The 23662-nt window shown below is 35.5% G+C and overlaps 1 protein-coding gene across 11 annotated transcripts in view; it reads left to right on the top strand.

Annotated features, from left to right (window-relative positions):
* LOC105488099 (IQ motif containing H) overlaps positions 1 to 23662 on the top strand; it is a 257039-nt gene that overhangs the window by 84928 nt on the left and 148449 nt on the right. For all 11 annotated transcript variants that reach the window (XM_071101152.1, XM_071101156.1, XM_071101155.1 and 8 more), the window contains one exon: positions 6758 to 6886. In XM_071101152.1, the coding sequence (XP_070957253.1) occupies positions 6758 to 6886 (129 nt within the window). The remainder of the gene's footprint in view (positions 1 to 6757; positions 6887 to 23662) is intronic.

Genomic DNA, 23662 nt, shown 5'->3' with positions numbered 1-23662 from the left:
CTCAGTATCTCTAGTACCTAGAACCATATCCCGCATTTTGTAGATACTAAGTGTAGGTTGAGTGAATAAGAAAATGAAAGAATAAGCAAACAAGTGACCAAATACTGAATGTTCTAAGTGTAACCATCTCTGGTATTTAATTTAATTGACCAAAGTGTTAAAGAATGCCTAAGTGGATCCCTTTCCTATCTCAAATATAACTTAGTGAGATGGTCTTTAATTACTTCTTATCTCACTTTCTGCCCATTGGTCTGGAATATTTAGGACCCAAAGCTGGTTCCCAAAGGTTATTCTGCCACCTGGAAATCCAAAGTTCTCCAGCTTCTAGCTACTGCATCCTCTGTCTGCTGGTGGTAGATAACCTGAGATTATTATAAGTCTCTGGATTTGTTAAGCTCACAACTTTAATAGTTATAAACCATTGTTCAGCAATCTTTGTGACATATGCTTTCTAGTTAGCTTATGTAATATTTACTTGCTGGGAATACTAAATAACACCAGCAGAGTGTTCCCATTTCTTGCTTTAATACCATCTTATATTCTTCCTGAACCAAATTAGGATGAATGAAATAGTGAATGAATGAATGAATGGATCGATATATCCTTCTGTCTGTCTGTCTGTCTATCTATCTCTCTACTATGCTTTAGCAATAGAGACAATAAAAAGTTGCCACAAAATAAAGGTAAATCTAGAATTTTGGCAACTTCATCCAGAAATAAAATCACATTTTCATTTCTAAATTATCTTCATGAGAACACATGGCCTACTATAATATTAGGGATTAATAAATTAATCGACAAATATTTATTGAGTACTTGCAATATGTCTGGTATTGTGCAAGATACTATGAATGTCAGGAAGCCATAAGTCACAGAAATATAAATACAGTGTCTATATTTTTTAGGTGTTTCTAATGCCCTTAAATGTTGTTTAAGCCTCACCCCAGATCTACACAGGTCCAGAATGAGGTGAAAGACTAATAACATGCCGAAGAGAGAATCATTTTGAAAAATGAACTTTAAACTTTCCTACTTTTTCTTGAATACCTGGCTAAATCCAAAAAAGAAAGCTTCACCCCACCCCTCCAAATGGTTCAGAATACAAGTTTTACATTACATAGACCAAATTTCAGCTTGGGTCTGTGACCTGAGGCAAATTGCTCTCTGTCTTAGAATAAACTCTGAACTCTATGAACAAGGCGTACTTGATCTGGCCCTCACCTACATCTCCATTTCTCATCCCACTCAGCTGTCTTTATACTTAGCCCCCTAAGCCTTCTCTCTAATCTTTATCAGGCCAAGCACATTTGCAGATCAGGCCTTCACAAGTGCCTTTTCCTCTGCCAGTAAGGGCCACTTCCTCAAGCACCTGTCCTTTTCCTTCAGAGATTATCACAGTTTATCATAATATATTTATTTTAAATCTATTTAATATCTTCTTCACCACTAGAGGCTCCATGAGGTCTTTCTGGTTCGCCACTGCATCCCCAGCCCACAGAATAGTTCTTGACACATAATAGGCACTTTATTAGTTAAATGAATGACAGAATGAATGAACTTATAATTCTTAATCTATTCAACAGGAAAGTAAGAGTGGATTTAATAAAACCTGGTGTTTTATTAAACATGATGAGGATTTAATAAAACAATGGTGTTAAAGGATAACTTTCAAAAACAGCTAAAATCACGACTGTCATACAAACATAAAATGAACACAGGTCAAAGATTTTTATTTAATTCATCAGTTAACAACCGGTTCAGAGAGAATCCAAAGAATGGACACATTTGTAGATCAGGAATATTGAAATAAATTTGCAAATAAATGCAAAATTGGATTTCCCATGAGGAGAATTCCCCTTCACCAGACAGAATTTGTTTTCATGTCTATAGATAAGAATTATTTGCATTATGATCAGTTATTTATAAAGTAACCTCAATATCTACAGTGTCGTAAGTAGCCTAATCAAAGACTAGGCTCAGATATTCACTGGAGATTTCAGGACTCTATTAAAAGGGTATCCAGTGATCCCATTTGCTTATTCTAAAACTTAAAAAAAAATATTATAATCTTCTCCCCTTTTGACCAAAACAATCTCAAAAACCAAAAAATCGCAGAATAAGGCTGGTCTCAGTAGGTTTGGCCTGATAATTTACATAGGTGGAGCAGAAATGTTCATTACCATATAAACTATCTTAAATTTGCTTTGTTGGAAGTTTTTGTAGGGAATCTCAGCCTGAATAAAATCCCCTATTATTTGCTATCCCAAGGCTAGGAAATCAAGCCCAAGAAACTCTGTTCATCAGATTTCAACTGCAGGACCTATACATTTGGGTAAATTTCTCTCTTCTAGAAGTCCTCCAAATATCTTAAAGTTCTTGGGGCTATAGCATGTAACCTTCCTTACCACTTAAAAGGCTGAAAATCATGTAAGCCATATACCAGGCTAGTTTTTCTGGGAGGACTTTGTAAGCATTGGCTCTATCACGCATCAACCTTGATTCTGTAAAAGTGACTCGTCGGCCGGGCACAGTGGTTCCGCCTGTAATCCCAGCACTTTGGGAGGCCAAGGCGAGCAGATCACCTGAGGTCAGGAGTTCGAAAGCAGCCTGGCCAACATGGCAAAACCTCATCTCTACTAAAAATAAAAAAATTAGCCAGGTGTGATGGTGGGCACCTGTAATCCCAGCTACTCGGGAGGCTGAAGCACGAGAATTGCTTGAACCCAGGAGGCAGAGGTGCAATGAGCCATGATCATGACACTGCACTCCAGTCTGGGCAACAGAGAGAGACTCCTTCTCAAAAAAAAAGAAAAAGTGACTTGTTATACCTGATTAAATAAACATTATTCTCAAATATAAAATTCTAGGCAAGGCGTTGGCTCAATAGTGATTTTTCTAATTATATCTTAGTACAAAGAGAACAGCATCGAAACTATGTAAATTACTATATTGCCCTGAAAAGTAGAGACTCAATGAGAGTTTCTGAATTTGGGATGTCCAGGGAGCACATTCAAAGCATTACAAGTTTCATTTCTTTATTTTTGGTAATTTTATGAATATTCAATTTATGTAAGCACTTATTTATCTCTACAAGCCAATCAGAACAGAATTCCTTTAAGAGCCTTTATGATCTAATTTATTAACGCCATCTAGAGACAGGAAAACATTCTACACTCACAATGTGAGATAAGGAACTTTCTGAATTATGGATACAAAGACATATGGATAGAGTGTATATCCTCAGTTCTACCATTTCAGCCACAGATAAATAGAGAATAAACACAGTGGCCAGACGCAGTGGCTCATGCCTCTAATCCCAGCATTTTGGGAGGCTACCAACGTAGACAGATTGCTGGAGTCTGGGAGTTCGAGACCAGCCTGGGCAACATGGCAAAACCCCAACCCCAACAAAAAATGCAAAAGTGAGCTGGGCATGGTGGTGAACCTGTAGTCCCAGCTACTCAGAAGGCTGAGGCGAGAGGATGGCTTGAGCCCTAGAGGCAGAGGTTGCAGTGAACTGAGATCATGCCACTGTACTCTAGCCTGGGCTACAGAGTGTCTTAAAAAAAAAAAGAAAAGAAAGAAAAAGAAAAAAAAAGAAAGAGAAAATAAAAACACAAAAAGCTTACCAGTCCAGATATCAAAGAGTTGTTCTCCTTCCTTGTGAACAAGAAATTCCTAATTTGAGCTCAAAATAGACAGATGGACAAAAACTAACAAACTATGCTCTCTATAAGACATTAGATCATTTCCAGAGATCACCAAATTCCCAATCATGGCAGCTGCCAACAGGGAATAACTTGCCATTCATAAATGAATGAAAAAGAAAAACAAATTAATAGAGAGTAAAATTAAAATTAGAAAAACAAGAAACTTTAAATTAACCTGTGGGGGCCAAGAAAAATCATGCCTGGGCTTGGCTTCCTGTGAGATACATCATTTCTGATGATTTCAGGTGACCCTTTTGCTCATCTCAGTGGGAACTCCAAAACTGTTAAAGGATGATTTTTTCTTTTTTTTTTTCTTTTTTTTTTTTTTTTTTTTTGTTGAGACAGAGTCTTGCTTTGTCACCCAGCCTGGAGTGCAGTGGCCGGATCTCAGCTCACTGCAAGCTCCGCCTCCCGGGTTCACGCCATTCTCCTGCCTCAGCCTCCTGAGTAGCTGGGACTACAGGCGCCCGCCACCTCGCCCGGCTAGGTTTTTGTATTTTTTTAGTAGAGATGGGGTTTCACCGTGTTAGCCAGGATGGTCTCGATCTCCTGACCTTGTGATCCGCCCGTCTCGGCCTCCCAAAGTGCTAGGATTACAGGCTTGAGCCACCGCGCCCGGCCAGGATGATTTTTTCAAAAGTAAAGTTATGACTCTTATATAAATATAAAATGAACACATGTCAAAGACTTTATTAACTTATTAATTGAGGGAACTAGCAAGATGTTACAGTAAATTCAAAGGACAATCCAAATAAACACATTTATAAATTGAGAGTATTTAAATAAATTTGCAAATGGATGCAAAACTGCCTTTCAGGGACTTGTCCTTCCACATGTAAGAATTTAAATTTGCATGTGTAGAAACAAGAATTAGTGACATTCTTATCAGATTTCTACAAATGAACCTTAATCTTTATGGAATTATAAAATGGACAGTTAAAAACAAAGATGCAGCCTAGCACAGTGGCTCACACCCATAATCCCAAAACCTTGCTAGCCCAAGGCAGGAAGATTGGTTGAAGCCAGGAGTTCAAGACTAGCCTGGACAATATAGCGAGACCTAGTCTCTACATCAAAAAAAAAAAAAAAAAAAAAAAAAAAAGCCAGATGTGATGGTGCTATTCCAATAGTTTCAGCTACTTGGAAGGATAAGGCAGGAGGATCACTTTAGCCCAGGCATTCAAGGGTGCAGTGAGCTATGATGGTGCCACTGCACTCCAACCTGATCAACAGAATGAGACCTTGTCTCTAAAAAAGCAAAACAAAACAAAGATGCACAGAGTACTGTAGGACTATAGGTCAGATAATCTTCAGAGGTTCCAGCATTTCAGTGAAAAGATACTCAGTAATCTCTTCTACTTATTCCAAAGTCTTAATTTTTTCCTTCCAATAATAGATGGACACACACATGTGTTTGTCTGAAATTAAGATGATTGCTTCAACCAGCACTAAAGCACGGGTTGAAATCGTGCTTATAGTCTTCAGAATTCTCAGAGAATGAAACTGACTCTTGAAATGAAAATATACTGAATTATAAGGAGACCTGTTTTTCACATCTGCAAAACAGGCAGAGTTCTTGGAAATGAAATTTGATATTTATAGGTGGAAAGTATTTGTGAGAACAAAGAATTAGTCTTAACAAGATTTTTAAAGTAGTTCAATCTAGTGTTATAAAAATTAAAACCCGAAGTACTAATTTCAAAAAGGTCCTAAAGTGTTATACTCTGGATCAGTAGTTTTTAAGTGTTAAGAGTACAAAAGATTAACCTGGAGTGCTTATTTAACGTATATGTTACTGGGCCCCAGTTCTAGTGGTTCTCAAACTTCAGTGCACATGAATATCTCCTGGAGCCTTCAATAATGCAGATTACCAGGCCCTGTCCTCAGAAGTTTGGACAGGTCTGAGTTGGGGCCCAGGAATTTGCTTTTAATAAGAAATTCTTCCCCTAAATGAGTCTGCAGTAAGTAAACTGAAGATTTCTCTTTGGAATCATTGTTTTACAAGTGAACGTTTTTCAGCTCTCCAACCCTTCAGTGATCATTCTACTGAATTCCTATAACACTAGACTAACATTCTTAATAGTAATATAGTATAGAGGTCATAAGGTAAATGGAAATAATATTGGTCCCTCTTAGAAGGGACCAAGTTGTGTGCCAAATTCTTCAACTTAGGCCAACTTGAATACACAGTTTGTATTCTAGGATTTTGTTGAGACCCAGAGTTCTTTACTTACTTTCTATTATGTAAAAGAACAAGAAGAAACTGAAGCCCTACCACAAATTTATTGCAAGTCGTCCCCAAGTTTCTAGGTTTCTGGTTTCAATATAGTAGATCCACCTTAACAAAAGTTTTCCCTCTAACAGCAGGCTTTGGTCGATCATTCATTGATTTATTCATTTGTTTATTCATTTAATGATGTCTCTTATCCTTTAAAAGATTTGGCACCAGCCATGGTAACACAGTATGAATGCTAGGAATTGTGAATTAGTTACATTAATACTAACCATTTTGCCCAGTTGTATCAAAATAACCTATCTGAGCATTAATATCTTCTGGTGATATGAGAAATGTCTGAAAATAACTCCTTATTTCATAAAGCATGACTGATTATACAACAGGGGCATGGTTTCAAGTACACAGATTTCCTTCTTTTGGAACAAAGGATCTCCTTAGTTATTAGGAATGTGTGCCTGATTTCTCTGAATTTTAAAAAGAGCAATAGTATTACCAATGATTGAAAATACCATAAGTATAAAGAAGTTTTAGTTTGCCTTGAAATTATATTTCCACTTTAAAATGAAATTACTTTAGTGCAATTTTATTTCATGTTACTGCCATTGGAAATGACATTTTTCCTTGGGTTAGAATATTACATTTAAATGAATGTGTATTGTAGCTATTTTTTCATGCAAAGGATTAAGGCACTAGATGTACCCTCACAAATAAGATGATAAATGGAGTAAATTACACTTGTGAAATTTATAGAGCTCTGACTTTGTGGAATTGCTTGGAATTAAACTCACATTCTATTAATGTTTCTTTTTAGGGATTTTAAGTATGATAGAACGAGGGCTGATTCCACCAACAGCAAGGATTACCTTTCAGAATCCACCCATTATACCCAGAGCAGCTCCCCTGCACAGTTTTGGTGAAGCACGTAAGATTCCAGCTGCAGGTAAGACGCTCTCGCGTGTCTGTTCAGTTGGGGACACACAGATATTATCTCTGCCCCAAATCTAGCCTTCTAGTAGCCAACTTTTGTCCTCAATAATAGGACAAGATGAAAGTTGTAATCATCCTGAGTTTCACTTTAGTAAATAAATCTATTGGGCCGGGTACAGGCACACCTGTAATCCCAGCACTTTGGGAGGCCAAGGCAGGTGAATCATCTGAAGTCAGGAGTTTGAGACCAGCCTGGACAACATGATGAAACCCTGTCTCTACTACAAATACAAAATTAGTGGACGTGGTGGCTCCTGCCTGCAATCCCAGCTCCTTGGGAGGCTGAGGCAGGAGAATCACTTGAACCTGGGAGGCAGAGGTTGCTGTGAGTGAAGATCACGCCACTGCACTCCAGCCTGGGCAACAAGGGCGAAACTCCGTCTCAAAAAAATAAATAAATAAATAAAAATAAATTAACTTTAGCCATCTTTGTAAATTACATATTGAGGGCCTGTGTTCTCTGTGTGTGTTAGAAGGTTCGTATTTTCAAAGGGCTTACAGTTTGGCTGGGGAAACAAGATAGATATAATAAAGATAAATAACGATATAAAGTGACATGGAACAAAAACCAAATGGACTTTAAAGTCTAGTGCCATGGGAGTTCAGAGTAATAATTGCTGAGGGCTGAGATAATGGAAGAAGATTTCAAAGAAAATACTGGATGAAATAGGGTGCTAGAGAGAAGCACCGACCTGGGAATCTAGTAACTCGTTGCAGAATCTTGGGCAAACCATTTACTTTCTCTGGGCTGCAGTTTTCCCAGTCATATAATGATAGGTTTTGGCTGAATTAATTCATATTTAATTATTTGTTATATAAATAATTTTTTCCTAATATTTAAAAATAAATAAATATTTGTCGAGTTATTGTTTTATCCAAAGTAGCGTCTAGGTGCCGGAGATCCAGCAGAAAATGTCAGACAGCGGTTCTGTTCTCATGGTGTTTATATTCTAGAGGGAGACAGGTACTAAGCAGATAAGTAAATGAGAATTTCAGCGAGTGATAAATGCTAGAAATAAAACAATATGGGTTAGAGAATGATAAGGAGGGGGCTACTTTGCTTGTGAGGGAAGGGTCAAGGAATGTCTCTCAGAAGAGATAGGAGGCTTGAGCTGAGATTCAAACGATGAAGAAAAGCCGGTCATGTAGAGATCTAGAGAAGAGCATTTTAGATATATGACAGCACAGGGACAAAGGCCCTTCATGAGCAAGAAGGCCAAACTATGAGCAAGGGAGAAAAAGGGAAGAGATGAAGGTGGAGAAGTAGAGAGGGATTATGTGCTGTAGGCTAGAGCCAAGACTGAGTTGTCCTCAATATTTACTCTTCCCCTACCTCCATAGTAATAGAGTTGTGGGTCGGCACATGTCATTTTAACTGAAGACATTTCCCAGGCTTACTTGCTGCTGGGTGTGCCATGTGAGGAGGCTGTGGACAATGAAGATGTTAAGCAGAAGTAGACTGAAAAAGTTCTGGACTGTGCTCTTTAGAGAAAAGAAGCATAGCCCCTTTTTTGCCTTTCCTTCTTCTGGCTAGCTGGGATGCAGATGTGATGATGAAACTTGGGCATGCATTTTGGAGCCAGAGATGGAACTCCATGTTGAGTCTTGCAGAACTGCCCTGCCAACCCAGGACTGCCTTCCTTTGAACTGTGTATGAGAGATAAAGAACTCTTAATTTATTTAAACGACTCAGCGTATCTTTAAGATCTTTCTTTTTAAATACCTTAGACTATACCAGAATCAGCATGGCAGCCTTCCAAACCACAGTGAAGAGTTACATTTAATTCTGCTAACAGAGAGAACCCACTGACGGATTTAAACAGAGTATGGGATGATCTGATGTATGTTTCAATAACTGCTTTGCAGATAACAAATCATAGTGGGAGCTTGGAGAGTAAATGACTATTGCCATAAACCAGGTGAGAAATGACGGTGGATATGAGGAGGATGGTATCAATGGAGATGAAGAGAAGTGAACAAATTCAGGTTATATTTTGGTGGAAGCATGAGGACTGACTATTGGATAGAAGTGAGGGAAAGAGAGGCATCAAGCATAAATATATATGAATATATGAATGAATATCTGTGAATGTGCTTCAATTTTGTATTCATTCTAGTGTTGATGGGAATTTTAGTGGTTTATACTATAGAGCTATTAGGAATAATACTACTATGAGCATACTTTTTTTTTTTTTTTTTCCAGACGGAGTCTCGCTCTGTTGCCCAGGCTGGAGTGTGCAGTGGTGTGATCTCGGGTTACTGCAACCTCCACCTCCTGGGTTCAAGCAATTCTCCTGTCTCAGCCTCCTGAGTAGCTTGGACTACAGGCACACGCCACCATGCCCAGCTAATTTTTGTATTTTTAGTAGAGACGGGGTTTCAACATATTTGTCAGGCTGGTCTTGAACTCCTGACCTCAGGTGACCCACCCACCTTGGCCTCCCAAAGTGCTGGGAGGACAGGCGTGAGCCACCGTGCCCAGTCATTATGAGCATTCTTGTACTTTTAATGCCTTAATTATTAATTCTTGCCTTTTAATGCACATATGTAGGTATCTTTTAATGCACATATGTAGCATTTCTGTTGAAGATATATGAAAAAATGGAATTGCTGAGTCTTAGTGTTTATATATGATCAGATTTAATAGATACTGCCAAACAGTTTTCCAACGTGGTTATACTGACTTATTTTCCTACTGGCAGTATATGAGTGTTCCAGAATATTTGTCCTTGTCAACACTTGATATTTCTTCAGTTTTCAAAACTTTAGCCATCCTGAAGAGTCTGTTGTGGTATGTCTTTGTGGGTTTAATTTCTACTTCCCTGATGACCAGTAAAATTGAGCAAGTTGTTTTGATAATGCGTATTGGTCATTTGAGTATCCTCTCTTGTAAGGTGATTTAAGGCTTTAACCCCTTTTTTTTTTTTTTTTTTGAAATTGGATTGTCTTTCTTTTTCTTAGTGATTTATAGGAATTACTAGATATTCTGGGTACTAATCTTTTATCAGTTACATGTATTGCAAATAATTTTTCCTACCCTGTGGCTTGGCATTTCACTGCTACTATTTTTTGTTGTTGTTGTTGTTGTTGTTTTTACTTTTCATTTTGAGATAATGGTAGATTCACATGTAGTTGTAAGAAAAAATGCAGAGATCCTTTGTACTCTTTACACAGTTTTCCCCAATAGTAACATGTTGCAAAACTGTAATATAATACCACAAGTATAATATTGATGCAGGCAAGATATAGGATAGTTCCATTACCACAAAGGTTCCTCATAGTGCCCTTTTATAGCCATACGAATGGACAATTCTAAATCATCCATTTCATCTAATACAGTGAATTTTAGAACTGGCTTTTTTCATTCAATATAATTCTCTGGAGAGTCATTCAGGTTGTATTAATAGTTTATTCCTTTTAGTTAATAGGTTATATTAATATATGTAATTACATTAATAACCTTATTGCTATTATTGATAATTTAGTCCTTATATTGATAGTTTATTCCTTTTTATTGCTGGGCAGAATTCCATGTTAGAATGTACCACAGTTGTTAAACCATTGACCTGTTGAAGGACATATGGGTTGTATCCAGTTTCGAGCTATTATTAATAAAGCTGCCATAAACATTTGTATACAGGTTTTTATATACACATATGTTTTTATTTCTTTAGAATAAATGCCCAGGACTATAATTGCTGGGTCTTATGGTAATTGCATTTTTATTTCCTCTGCATATATTTGGAGCCATGTCATATAGTGTTATAACTTTTGTTTTAACCATCAAATATAATTTAGAAAACTAAAGAAGAAAAGGAAAGTCTGTTGCTTTTATCCTGTTTTTGCTTATCGTATTATTTCTTTTTTCCTAATGTTCCCAAGAGTTTTTAACTTTATCATTTGCTTTCTGTTTAGAGAATTTTCTTTAGCCATTCTTTTAGAGTCATTATACTAATGAAAAATTATCTTCATTTTCCTTAATCTTAGAATATCTTGCTTTCCCTCTTTATTCCTGAAGGATATTTTCACTAGGTATGGGATTCTGAGTTGGCAATTCTTTTCTTTCAGCACTTGGAAAAAAAAAAAAAAAAGTTGTGCCACATGCTTTTGGCTTCCATGATTTCTGATGAGATCTGATTTTGAATTGTTTTTTTCCTGTAGATAAGGTGTTGCTTTTCTCCTGCTGCTTTTAATTTTTGTTCTCAATTTTTAGTTTTCAGAAGTTTGACTATGATGTGTCTTGGTGTGGGTTTCTTTAGGCTTATTCTGTTTCAGTCTGGCCTAGTATCTTGAATCTGTAGGTTTATGTCTATTGCCAGATTTAGGAAGCTTTCAGCCATTATTTCTTTGTGTACTTTTTATAGCCTTGACCCCTACCTCCTCTTTATCTAGGACTATGATGATACAAATGTTAGATTTTTTGGATCTAGTCTGACAGGTCCTTGAGGCTGTGTTCTCTTTTCTAGTCTGTTTTTCCTCTTTTGCTCAGATTGGGCGATTTCTATTCTTCTATCTTCTAATCTCATCCACTGGATTTTGTATTTAGGTTACTGTAGTTTTCAGTCCTAAAATTTTCATTTGGTTCCTTTTTATATATTCTGTTTCTTTGTGGAGACTTTCTGTTCCTTTTCTAAGACTATATTTTTCACTTGTTTCCAGACAGTCAGCAATTGCTTGTGGAAAGATTTTTATGGTGGCTGCTTTAAAATCTTTGTCAGGTAATTCTAACATCCTTGTCATCTCACTGTTGGTATCTATTCATTATCTTTCTTCATTCAGTTTGAGGTCTTTCTGGTTCTTGGTATGATGAGTAATTTTCAATTGAAATCTTAGCATTTTGAATATTATATTATGAGACTGTTTCTTATTTAAATCTGTTTTTAGCTAGTACTCCTAACACACTTATTTATTACCCATGCATTTAAGGAATAAGTCCAATTAGATGTGAAATAGCATCCAGTTTATGTATTGCTGGATTTCATTTGCTAATATTTTGGTTTTGATTTTTGCATTTTTGTTCATATGTGAGACTGGCCTAAATTTATTCCTTTCCTGTAATGTTTTCCTTAGGTTTTAATATCAATGTTAGTTTTGCCACAATGAGTGTGATCTTTTTTTATATTCTCTGGAAGAGTTTGGATACAACTGGTACTATTTCTTTCTTAAATGTTTGGAATAATTTACCAATGAATCCATGTAGTTTTCTTTGGAAATAGGCTTAGGATTGAGGAATTTTCATTAACAAATACAGGACTTCTTTTTTTTTTGTCTGTGTCAGTTTAATAAGTTAATTTTGTGCAAGGAATTTGTCCATTTCATATAAATTTTCTAATTTATTACAATAAAGTTGTTTACAGTATTCTGTATTTTGTAATGTCTGTAGCATCTGTGATGATGTGCTTTCTCATTCCTATTGTTGGTTACTTCCACCTTCCTCATTTTTTTTTTATCAGTATCTCTAGGTGTTTATTGATTTTTTGGTATTTTCAAATAACCAGATTTTTACCTTATTGATCCTTTCTACTATATATTTTTAATTTGATTAGCATAAGTTATCTTTACCATTTCTTCATTTTCTTTGCTTTTAATTTTTTTATTTGTTTAAACTATTGGCACACATGCTTAGCTTATTAAGTTTCAAGCGTTATTTGTTTCTGATATATAAATTCTGATATAAATTGAAGGCTATAAATTTCACACAAAGCCTACTTTAGTAAGTTTGTTATCTCATATTTTCATTATCATGTATTTCAGATTATTTCCTTATTTCCATTTTCATTTCTTCTTTGACTTATGGGATATTTACAAGTGTATACAATTGAGTAGTTCTTAGCTATCTTTTTTGTTATTGATTTATAGCCTAATTTCATTTTTTAGAGAGCATATTCTATATGTTTTCAGTTATTTGAAATCTGACTTACTTTTTGACCCTAGCATATGAAGACTTTAGGTAAACTGTCCATGTGCATTTGAAAATATGTTTTGTATTTGTTGGATGCAGTTGTCTGCATATATTCAATTAATTCAACTTAATCATGTTATTCAAATCTATCTCTATTTTGCCTATTTTATCAATTGCCAAGAAAGGTATGTTAAAGTCTCAAGCTATGCCTGTAAATTTGTCTATTTCTCTTTATTTTTTAGTTCTACCACTTTTTTCTTCAGATCACACATATCTTTAATTTAGTCCTTTACAGAAAGAATCTTTTTCCCATAAAAAGTAAGAATTAAGTGCACATCATTTTAAATAGGAGTGAACAAACTTTTTTTGTAGAAGGCCAGGTAGGAAATATTGTAGGCATTGCATGCCACCTATTATCTCTCTCATATATTCTTCTCCTTTTATTTAAACATCTCTTAAAAATGTAGCAACAGTTCTTAACTTGAGAGTCATACAAAAACAGACTGCAGGCCAGATTTGGCATATGGACCATAGTTTGCCATCTCCTGACTTTTAAGTATTAAAATTAATATGTTCCAGTAGTTATATCAAGAACCAAATAAAATAAAAATCAATTGGTATATTTGCACACCTACAATATGCTCAGGGACAAAAATATAAAATAAATATAATATAGCTACTATCTAGAAATTACTTTAGATAGTATAATTAGAAAAAATACACACATGAAAAAGACAATATTAAATACAAAACAATATTTTCTGAGTATTTTTAACAGCTAAATCTTATAGTTAAAACAGAGAATAGGGGAGTACATGAAGGGCATAGCTAATGAGCAGCAGAAAAGTTAGATAATAGAGGATCACTGAAAGTCTTTATGGATAGAGACCTCTTTGAACCAGACCTTGAGACATGAAATAACAGAGAAAATAGAAAATAACATGAACATAGGTGAAAGGGAATTTGGAACTTGTGGGGCAATGAAGGTAACCACAACAACAAAACCCACAACCAGTTCAACTTCCAACCACACCCAGTCACCCACTCTAATGCCCTAGAAGAAGAAGACTGCCATTTCCAGGCATAAATGCTATTTACCTCAGTTTTCACGGTTCTAAGCCCTATGTCTGGCAATTAGTAGAAGCTGTGAGACACAAAAAGCAACTCACTGTCAAGAGACAAATCTGCAGAACCAGACTCAGAGACTAGATATTACAACTATTAGGGAATTTAGAATAACTATGATTAATATGTTGAAGACTAACTGGAAAAATGAGTCATGTGCGAACTGCTAGAGGTTTTCAGCAGGGAGTTGAAAAGTATAAGAAAGAATCAAATAGAAATGTTATAAATAAAAAGCATGGGAACATATAAAGAATGGCTTCAATGGGTTCATCAGTATAATAAACACAACTGAGGGAAAAAGGTCAGTGAACTTAAGGATAAGTCAAATGAAATTACACAATTGAAACATAAAGAGGAGGAAAAGCAACAGTAACAGAGCAATTGATAACCATGGAACAATAGCAAACCTTTTAATATATGTGAATTTGGAATCTCAGAAGAACAGAGAATAGGGCAGAAGAAATATTTGAAGAGAAAATGGCCAGGAATTTTACCAAAGTGATGAAAGACATCAAACCACAGATCCAAGAAGCCCACAAACAAGATAAATACAAGACACACACACACACAGAGAGAGAGAGAGAGAATCATCGTATTCAAACGGCTGAAAATAAAAATTAAGAGAAAACCTTGAAGATAGCCAAACTAAAAATGTACATTACATAGAGAAGAACAAAGATAAACATTACAGTATTCTTCTCATCAAACACTATGCAAGTCAGGAAATAATACAGTGACGTCTTTAAAGGGCTGAAAGAAGAAGAAGTTGTCAGGTCAGAATTCTACTTCCAACAAAAATATTTTTCAAAAGTGAAGGAGAAATAGACTTCTTTAGACAAATAAAAAGAGAGAATTTATTACCAGCAGAACTGCCCTATAGAATATGTTAAAAGAAATTTCTCAGGCAAAAGGACTGTAATACCAGAGAGAAATTTGGGTATACACAAAGAAATGAAGAAACCTGGAAAATGTTTCCTTATATTAAATTCATCCAAAAGATAACTGACTATAACTCAGGGGTCAACAAACTTACTCTTTAAAGGACTAGATAGGAAATAAGACTAGACAATAAATTATGTAATGTTTCATTCCTTTGCAAGTTTCTTTGCATCTTCTTTTCCTCCTTATTTTTTTTTTTGCTGCCTCCTCCTTCTTCTCTTTCTTCTCATCCTTTTCCCCCTTCTCCTCCTCTTCCTTCTTCTACTTCTTGATCCTTTAAGAATGTAAAAACCATTCTTACCTCAAAGGCCATATAAATACTGTGAGCTTGATTTGGACTATGGGCCATAGTTTGCTAACCCCTTGTCTAAAGCAAAATTATTAGCAATGTATTGCGGCTTCATGGCATATGTAAAAGTAAAATATATGACAACAATCACACAAGGATGAGGGAGAAATTGATATATAACAATATATTGTTATAAGATCTTTATACATGAAATGGTCTAATATTAATTGAAGGTATATTGATTAATTGAAAGATGTTTTCTATATCCTGAACAACCATTAAAATATTTTAAAAAGAGGTTTAAATAATAATTTATGTAGCGATAAAATGGAATCATAAAAATATTTACTCCAAAAGCAGAAAATTTGTGAAAATCATGAAGAAAACATGGAACAAATAGAAAGCTAACAAGATGTTAAATTTTAATGCAGCCGTATGTATTAATCTGTTTTCACACTGCTGTAAAGAACTTCCCTGAGACTGGGTAATTTATAAAGGAAAGAGGCTTAATTGACTCACAGTTCCACATGGCTGGGGAGGCCTCAGGAAGCTTACAATTATGGCAGAAGGGGAAGCAGGAGCATCTTACATGGTAGCAGGCAAGAGAGAAGAGCAGGGGAAAACACCGCTTAAAAAAATCATGAGATCTTGTGAGAAGTCACTCACTATCATGAGAACAGCACGTGGGAACCTGCCCCCATGATCCATTCACCTGCCACCAGGTCCTTCCCCCAACAAATGGGGTTTACAATTCAGATTACAATTTGAAATGAGATTTGGGTGGGGACACAGGCAAACCATATCACCATATTAAGAATTGTAGGCAATCTTTGCATGATGGTGTGGGACCACACAAATGACTGTTTAAGCAGAAACCCTCCCAGGTAGTTTAGAGTCAGTAGGAAAAATTACAATTGTTTCATGATCTTTAAGATTTTTGTGAAAACATTAAAAACTTTATTCCTCTTTATTATAACTATGTGGGGCAATGAAAAAATAGTAAAATGAATATTTATTTAATATCCTATTATTCTAAACATTAGAAACATTGAAAATAAAGTGTTTGTTAAAAAAAAAGAATAGTTTTAAACAGTGCTTGCCTTTTTCTTCTTATCATTAACTTATGATATGGAGTGATAATCTTTATTGTGGCTTGGTGCATTGTCATACTTCTTTCTAACTTTGAATCAGCTTCCAACTTTTTATCCTTTTCACTTTTAATATTATGAAATATCTCTGAGTCCCTTTAATATGAAATTTCTTTCTGGCATCACATCCTCTCAAACATGTACTTTCATCACAACCACTTTCCTCATTTATGTCAGTAAGTTAAACTTGACTACATTCTTCTGGATGCATTACTAGAGTCTTTCAAATGGTGGCATTGTCTACATTCCCATAGTCAGCTATTTCTTCTGTAATTCTACTTACAATATATTTCAATTTCACTTTGAGCACTATCAATTTTCATTCTTTTGGTGTACTTTTAACCTCCTTAACCAACTCTGTCTTTCATTTGTACATTTTTTGTGGAAAAAAAAAGATGCAGATTTATTGCTGGGAGTCAAAGAGGCAATACTACTACATTATTTACAGTCTGTATGCAAACTCAAAAACAGATGCACAGTGACCAATGACTGACAGACTTTGAATGGAATGACTTGAATGGTCACTGATCTTGATATGCATCTGTCACTTATGTAGTGATTTGTGGAATAGAGTTCTAGCAGCAAAGTTTATATTTTATGCAATTACAATTTTATGGTAACTGAAATTTGAACTATGTTGGAGTACTGACGTTATTTAACTAAACTGTGGTAACTAGAATTTGTACGTACTGGAACAGTGCAAAGTAAAGGCTGTCTTTACAGTAAGTGTGAATGTTCTAAATACACCAATTAAAAGAGTTTATCAGATTGGATAAATAAGCAAGACCCAACTGTATGTGGTCTCTAAGAATTGCAATGTAAATGTCGAGAAAGATAGGTTAAAATAGGAGTAGGGTGAGAAGTGACAAATCTTTCTATAGAAGAATTCCAAATAATGTATTTTTATTTATTTGTTTTTGAGATGGAGTTTCACTCTTGTTGCCCAGGCTAGAGTGCAATGGTGCAATCTCGGCTCACTGCAACCTCTGCCTCCTGGATTCAAGTGATTCTCCTGCCTCTGCCTCCCAAGTACCTGTGATTACAGGTACCCATCACCACGCCTGATTAATTTTTTATATTTTTAGTAGAGATGGGGTTTCACCATGTTGGCCAGGCTGGTATCAAACTCCTGACCTCAGGTGATCCACCCACCTTGGCCTACCAAAGTGCTGGGAGTACAACCGTGAGCCAGTGTGCCCAGCCCCAAATAATTTAAACAGTTACCTCCTCCTCCAGGAAATGGAGCTTATTTATCTACCCCTTCCCTCTCTTTGAATGTGAGCTGAATTTAGTGATTCACATCCAAATAATAGAGTATGGAAAGAAGAAAAATAGGAAATTTGCAGTGGAGAAACCTGGCAAACCCTGCCTTAACCAAATGGCCAAGGATAATATCATTAGTCATAATTCAGGTTGATATCACATGCCCCCTAATATGATATGATGAGGAAGGACTTCACCTTTATGTTATTATACCCCAACAACCTATAACCACAGAGAAAAAAACATGAGAAAAGCATCAGACAAACCCACATTTCAGACATTCTACAAAATACCTGACCATACTCCTCAATACTGTCATGGTCATGAAAACAGGGAAAGACTGAGAAACTGTCACAGACCAGAGGAGCCTAAGGAGACATGATGACTAAATACAATGAGATATCCTGGATAAGATTCTGGAACAGTAAGAAGACATGAGTGTAAAAACTAGTAAAATCTGAATGAAGTCTTGAGTTTAGTTAATAATAATGTATCAATGATGATTTCTTGCTTTTGACAAATGGACTATGGTAATGGAATATGTTAACATTAAGGGAAACTGAATGACAGTATACAGGACTGTCCTAGATTATCTCTGTGACTTTTCTGTATCTAAAATTATTCCAAAATAAAAAGTTTATATATTTTTAATTCAAAAATAAATTATAGGACTAGACACAAATTAAATGTAAATTAAAAATTAATAAAAAGGAGAAAGATGGAAAAATATACCATACAAACAATAATGAAAAGAAAGCTGGATTGGCTCTATTACTATCAGATGAAGACACATTAATAGGAATAAAGAGGTACATTGATGATAAAAGGATCAATCCAGCAAGAAGACAGACATTCCTAAATGTGTATGTACTTAAAAATAGAGATATAAAATACATGAAGCAAAAATTAATAAAACAGAAATAATAAATCCAGAATTATATCTCACAATAATCAGTAGAACTAATAACCTCCCCCAAAAATAATACTATAGAACATAATAATACTATACTCCCCAACCTTTTTGACAACAGGGACCAGTTTTCTGGGAAATAATTTTTCCACAGACAAGAGGTGGGGAGGAATAGTTTCAGGATGGAATTGTTCCACCTCAGATAATCAGGCATTAGATTCTCATAAAGAGCAAGCAACCTAGATCCCTCATATGTGCAGTTCATAATAGGGTTCTTGTTCCTATGAAAATCTAATGCTGCTGCTGATCTGACAGCAGGTGTGAATTCAGAAGGTAATGCTTGCTCACCTGCCACTCACCTCCTGTTGTGTAGCTCAGTTCCTAATGGGCCATAGTACCCAGTCTGTGGCCTGTGGGTTAGGGACCCCTGCTATAGAAGACTATAATGTAACAGTATTATAGGCCATATAGACCATTATAGAGCATTAAAACACAACAGAACATGCATTTACTTCAAATGCACATGGAACATTCACCAAAATAGACCATATTCTGGACCATAAAACAAATATTAACAAATTTAGAATAGTTAAAATCTTACACATTATGTTCTCTGACCTGAACAGAATTAAACTTAAAAGTAGAAAATCCCCCAAATGCAAAAACACACTTCTAAATAACCCATGGATCAAAGAGGAAGTCACAGGGATATTAAAAAAATTTTTTTGAATTAAATGGGAATGACCACACAGTGTACTGAAATTTGTAAGATGCAGCTAAAGTAGTGCTTAAGAAAAATTTTTAGCATTAAATACTTTTATTAGAAAAGAAGAAAGATCTCAGATTAATGATCTAAGCTCCCACTCTAAAAAACCCAAAAAAGAAAAGCACATATACCCAAGGAAGCAGAGGATGGAAAATAGAAGTCAGTGAAATGGAAAATAGGAAAAAAAAAAAAAAAAAGAATTCAGCGAAACCAAACTGTGTTTCATGGAACATTTTTAAAAATTGGTAAGCCTCTAGACAGACTAACCAAGATTAAAAGAGAGAAGGCACAAATGACCAATATCAGGAACAAAAGAGGAGACATCATTACAAATCCTATAGACATTTAAAGGATGCTAAGAGAACACTATAAACAACTTTATGTCTATAAGTTTGACAGCTTATATTGATGGACGAATTCTTTGAAAGACAGATACTACCTAAGCTCACTCAAGTAGAAATAGATAACCTGATTAGTCCTGTATTTATTAAAGAAATTGACTTAGTACTTAAAAACATTATAAGAAAAAAAAAATGATATCATATGGCATCACTGGTGAATTCTACCAAACAATTAAGAAAGAAATATTACCAATGTTACAGAAATTCTTCCTGAAAAATAGTATAGAGAGAAACACTTCCCAGATAATTTTATGAAGCTATCATCACCCTGATACCACAACAAAAGACTTTAGAAAAAACTACAGCCCAGTATTCTTTATGAAAATAGAGGCAAAAATCCTTCACAAAATATAGCAAATTGAATCTAGTACATGTGCTCTCTCTCTATACATATATTTACATTTATATATATTTATGTATAGATATATGTATTTATATATATATTTATATATAGAGAGAGATGATGTATTTTATACATATTACATCATGACCATGTGGGGTTTATCCTAGGAATGCAAGGCTGTTTCAACATTTAAATATCAATCATTATAAGTCACCATGTGAATAGACTGAAGAAGAAAAACTATATAACCATCTCAATTAAAATAAATCAACATCCATTTATATCAAAAACCCTAAGAAAATTAAGAATACAAGGGAACTTCCTCAAACAGATAGATGTCTACAACTAATATCATAATAGTTTTTGAATGAATGCTTTTCACCTAAGATCAGGAACAAGACATGGTTGTGTACTCTCACCACTTCTATTCAACATTGTACTGAAGTTCCTAGCCAATGCAGTGAGGTAAGAAAAAGAAACAAAAGACATGCAGATTGGAAAGGAAGAAATAAAACTCTCTTTGCAAAGAGCATAATTACTACATAGAAACTCTCAAAGAAGCCATCACACACACACACACACACACACACACACACACACACACAAGCTAGTAGAACTAGTAAGAGAGTTCAGCAAGGTTTGAGGACACAAGATTAACATACAAAAATAAATTTAATTTCAATTTGTTAGAAATGAACAATTGGAAATTGAATATTAAAAAAATACCGTTAACATAACACCAACAATTAAATACTTAGGTATAAAGGTATATATAAAAAATATTTGCAACATACGGATGCTGGATGCTATAAAACACTAATGAAAAAAATTAAAAGATGACCTAAATAAATTAGGAAGATTAGCCATGTTCATAGATTAGAAGACTCAGTATTTTTATAATTAATTTTCCCAAAATTGATCTATAAATTCAATGCAGTCCCAATCAGGATCTCAGTAAGATTTGTTGTAGATATTGAAAAGCTGATTCTAAAGTTTGCGGAAAGGCCAAGGAGCTACAATAGTTAGTACAATTTTGAAAGAGGAAAACAGCATTGGAGGACTCCTGTTACCTGAGTTAATATAAAGCTACAGTAATCAGGACTGTGTGGTATTGGCAAAAGGATAAACACAGATCAATAGAACAGAATAAAGAGTACAGAAATAGAACCATGCATACTTGGTCAATTCATTTTTGACAAAGATGCAAGGGCAATTCAATGGAGAAGGCATATTTTTTCAACAAATTGTGCTGGAACAACTGGACATTTATATAAAAGGGAAAAAAGGAACCTTAACCCATTCCTTGTACCATACAAAAATTAACCCAAAATGGTTTATAAAATTAAATATACAGCCTAAACTATAAAACTTTTGGAAAACAAAGGGGAAAATTTTTTGTGTTCTTGAGTTAGGCAAAAATTTCTTACATACCACACCAAAGGCAAAATCCATAAAATGAAACAATGGATACATTGGACTTCATCAAAATTAAACACTTCTACTCTTTGAAACACCGTGTTAAGAAAATGAAAAGAAAAGCTATAGATTGGCCAGGCACAGTGGCTCACGCCTGTAATCCCACCACTTTGGGAGGCCGAGGTGGGTGGATCACTTGAGGTCAGGAGTTTGAGACCAGCCTGGCCAACATGGTGAAACCCCATCTCTACTAAAAAAACAAAAATTAGCCAGGCGGTGGGTGCTTGTAATCCCAGCTGCTCGGGAGGCTGAGGCTTGAATCCAGGAGGCAGAGGTTGCAGTGAGCTGAGATTTTGCCATTGCTCCAGCGTGGGTAACAAGAGCGAGACTCCATCTTAAAAAAAAAAAAAAAGACAAGCTATAGATTCAGAGTTAATATTTTAAAACAATAACTGATCATGTATTTTTATCCAGAACTTTTAAAACTCAGTAATAAGAAAACAAACAACCCAATAACAGACAAAAGATTTGAACAGACACTTTACCAAAGGAGATATATGGATGGTAAATAGATACGTGAAAGCATGCTTAACATCATTAGTCATTAGGGAAATGCAAATTAAAACCATAATGGGATACCACTACATGAGGATATGGAACAACTGCAACTCTCATTCCTTGCTGGTGGGGATGCAAAATGGTACAAACACTTTGGAGAACAGTTTGGCAGATATTTATAGAGTTAAACATGTATTTACTGTATGACCCAGCAATATCACTCCTAGTTATCTATTTGCCCAAGATAAATGAAAACATATTTACACAAAAACCTGTATATGAATGTTTGTAATATATGAATGTTGCTTTATTCATAATCCCCAAACACTGGAAACCACTTAGATGTCTCTCAGCTGATGAATTGAGGTACATCCATACAATGGAGTAAAACTTGCTCTAAAAAGGAACTAATTGCTGATACATGCAACAATAAAGATGAATCCCAAATGCATTATGCAAAGTGAAAGAAGCCAAACTCAACATGCTACACACTATATGATTCTATTTACATGACATTTTTAGAAAATGAAACAATGAAGACAGAAAACAGATCAAGAGTTGCCTGGGGATGGAGAGAGTAGTTGATGGTAAAGGGGCATGCAGAAATTTTGGCAGGTATTGGAATTTTTTTTTGTTTGATTGTTTGTTTGAGAATGGAGTCTTGCTCTTTCGCCCAGGTTGGAGTGCAGTGGCGTGATCTCAGCTCACTACAACCTCCGCCTCCCAGGTTCAAGCAATTCTCCTGCCTCAGCCTCCCAAGTAGCTGGGACTACAGATGCCCGCCACCACACCCGGCTAATTTTTTGTATTTTTAGTAGAGATGGAGTTTTGCCATGTTGTCCAGGATGGTCTCAATCTCCTGACCTCGTGATCCACCTGCCTCAGCTTCCCAAAGTGCTGGGATTAAGGTGTGAGCCACTGCACCCGGCCTGGAATTGTTTTATATCTTGATTGTGGTGATGGTTATATGACTTACACATTTGCCAAAACTCATAAAACTACACTAAAAAGGATGAATTTTATTGTATGTAAGTAGTAACTCAGTAAGTCTGACTTTTAGAAAGAATACTGGGGGAGGGACACCTTCTTGACATGAAAGGAAAGCATAGGGAGCTGTACACAAAGCTGGAGAAGTGGAGTTCTAAGGAGATGGCCTGTATGCATCAAACTAGAGATGCCAGGGTCCTCCTTGAAATACTGAATTAGAGTCTTGAAGTAGATATGCTACCCATCACTGAATTCATTTCTTTTGGTTGCTGTAGAATATTCCATTTTTTTGTTTGTTCGTTTATTTTACTTTAAGTTCTGAGATACACGTGCTGAACGTGCAGGTTTGTTACATAGGTATACTTGTGCCATGGTGGTTTGCTGCACCTATCAACCCATCATTTAGGTTTTAAGATCCGCATGCATTAGGTATTTGTCCTAATGCTCTCCCTCCTGCTTCCCCCAACCCCCCAACAGGCCCTGGTGTGTGATGTTCCCCTCCCTATGTCCATGTGTTCTCGTTGTTCGGCTCCCACTTATGAGTGAGAACATGCAGTGTTTGGTTTTCTGTTTCTGTGTTAGTTTGCTGAAGATGATAGTTTGAATAGACCATGGTTAATTTATCCAGTCTTCTGTTGATGAACTTCTGGGTTGATTTCAGCCTTTGGTATTGTGAACAGTG

Source organism: Macaca nemestrina, chromosome 7 (assembly GCF_043159975.1).
Source record: "Macaca nemestrina isolate mMacNem1 chromosome 7, mMacNem.hap1, whole genome shotgun sequence".
Taxonomy (NCBI): domain Eukaryota; kingdom Metazoa; phylum Chordata; class Mammalia; order Primates; family Cercopithecidae; genus Macaca; species Macaca nemestrina.
Note: the sequence above shows the minus strand (reverse complement) of the source record. Positions and strands in the feature narration are given on the sequence as shown.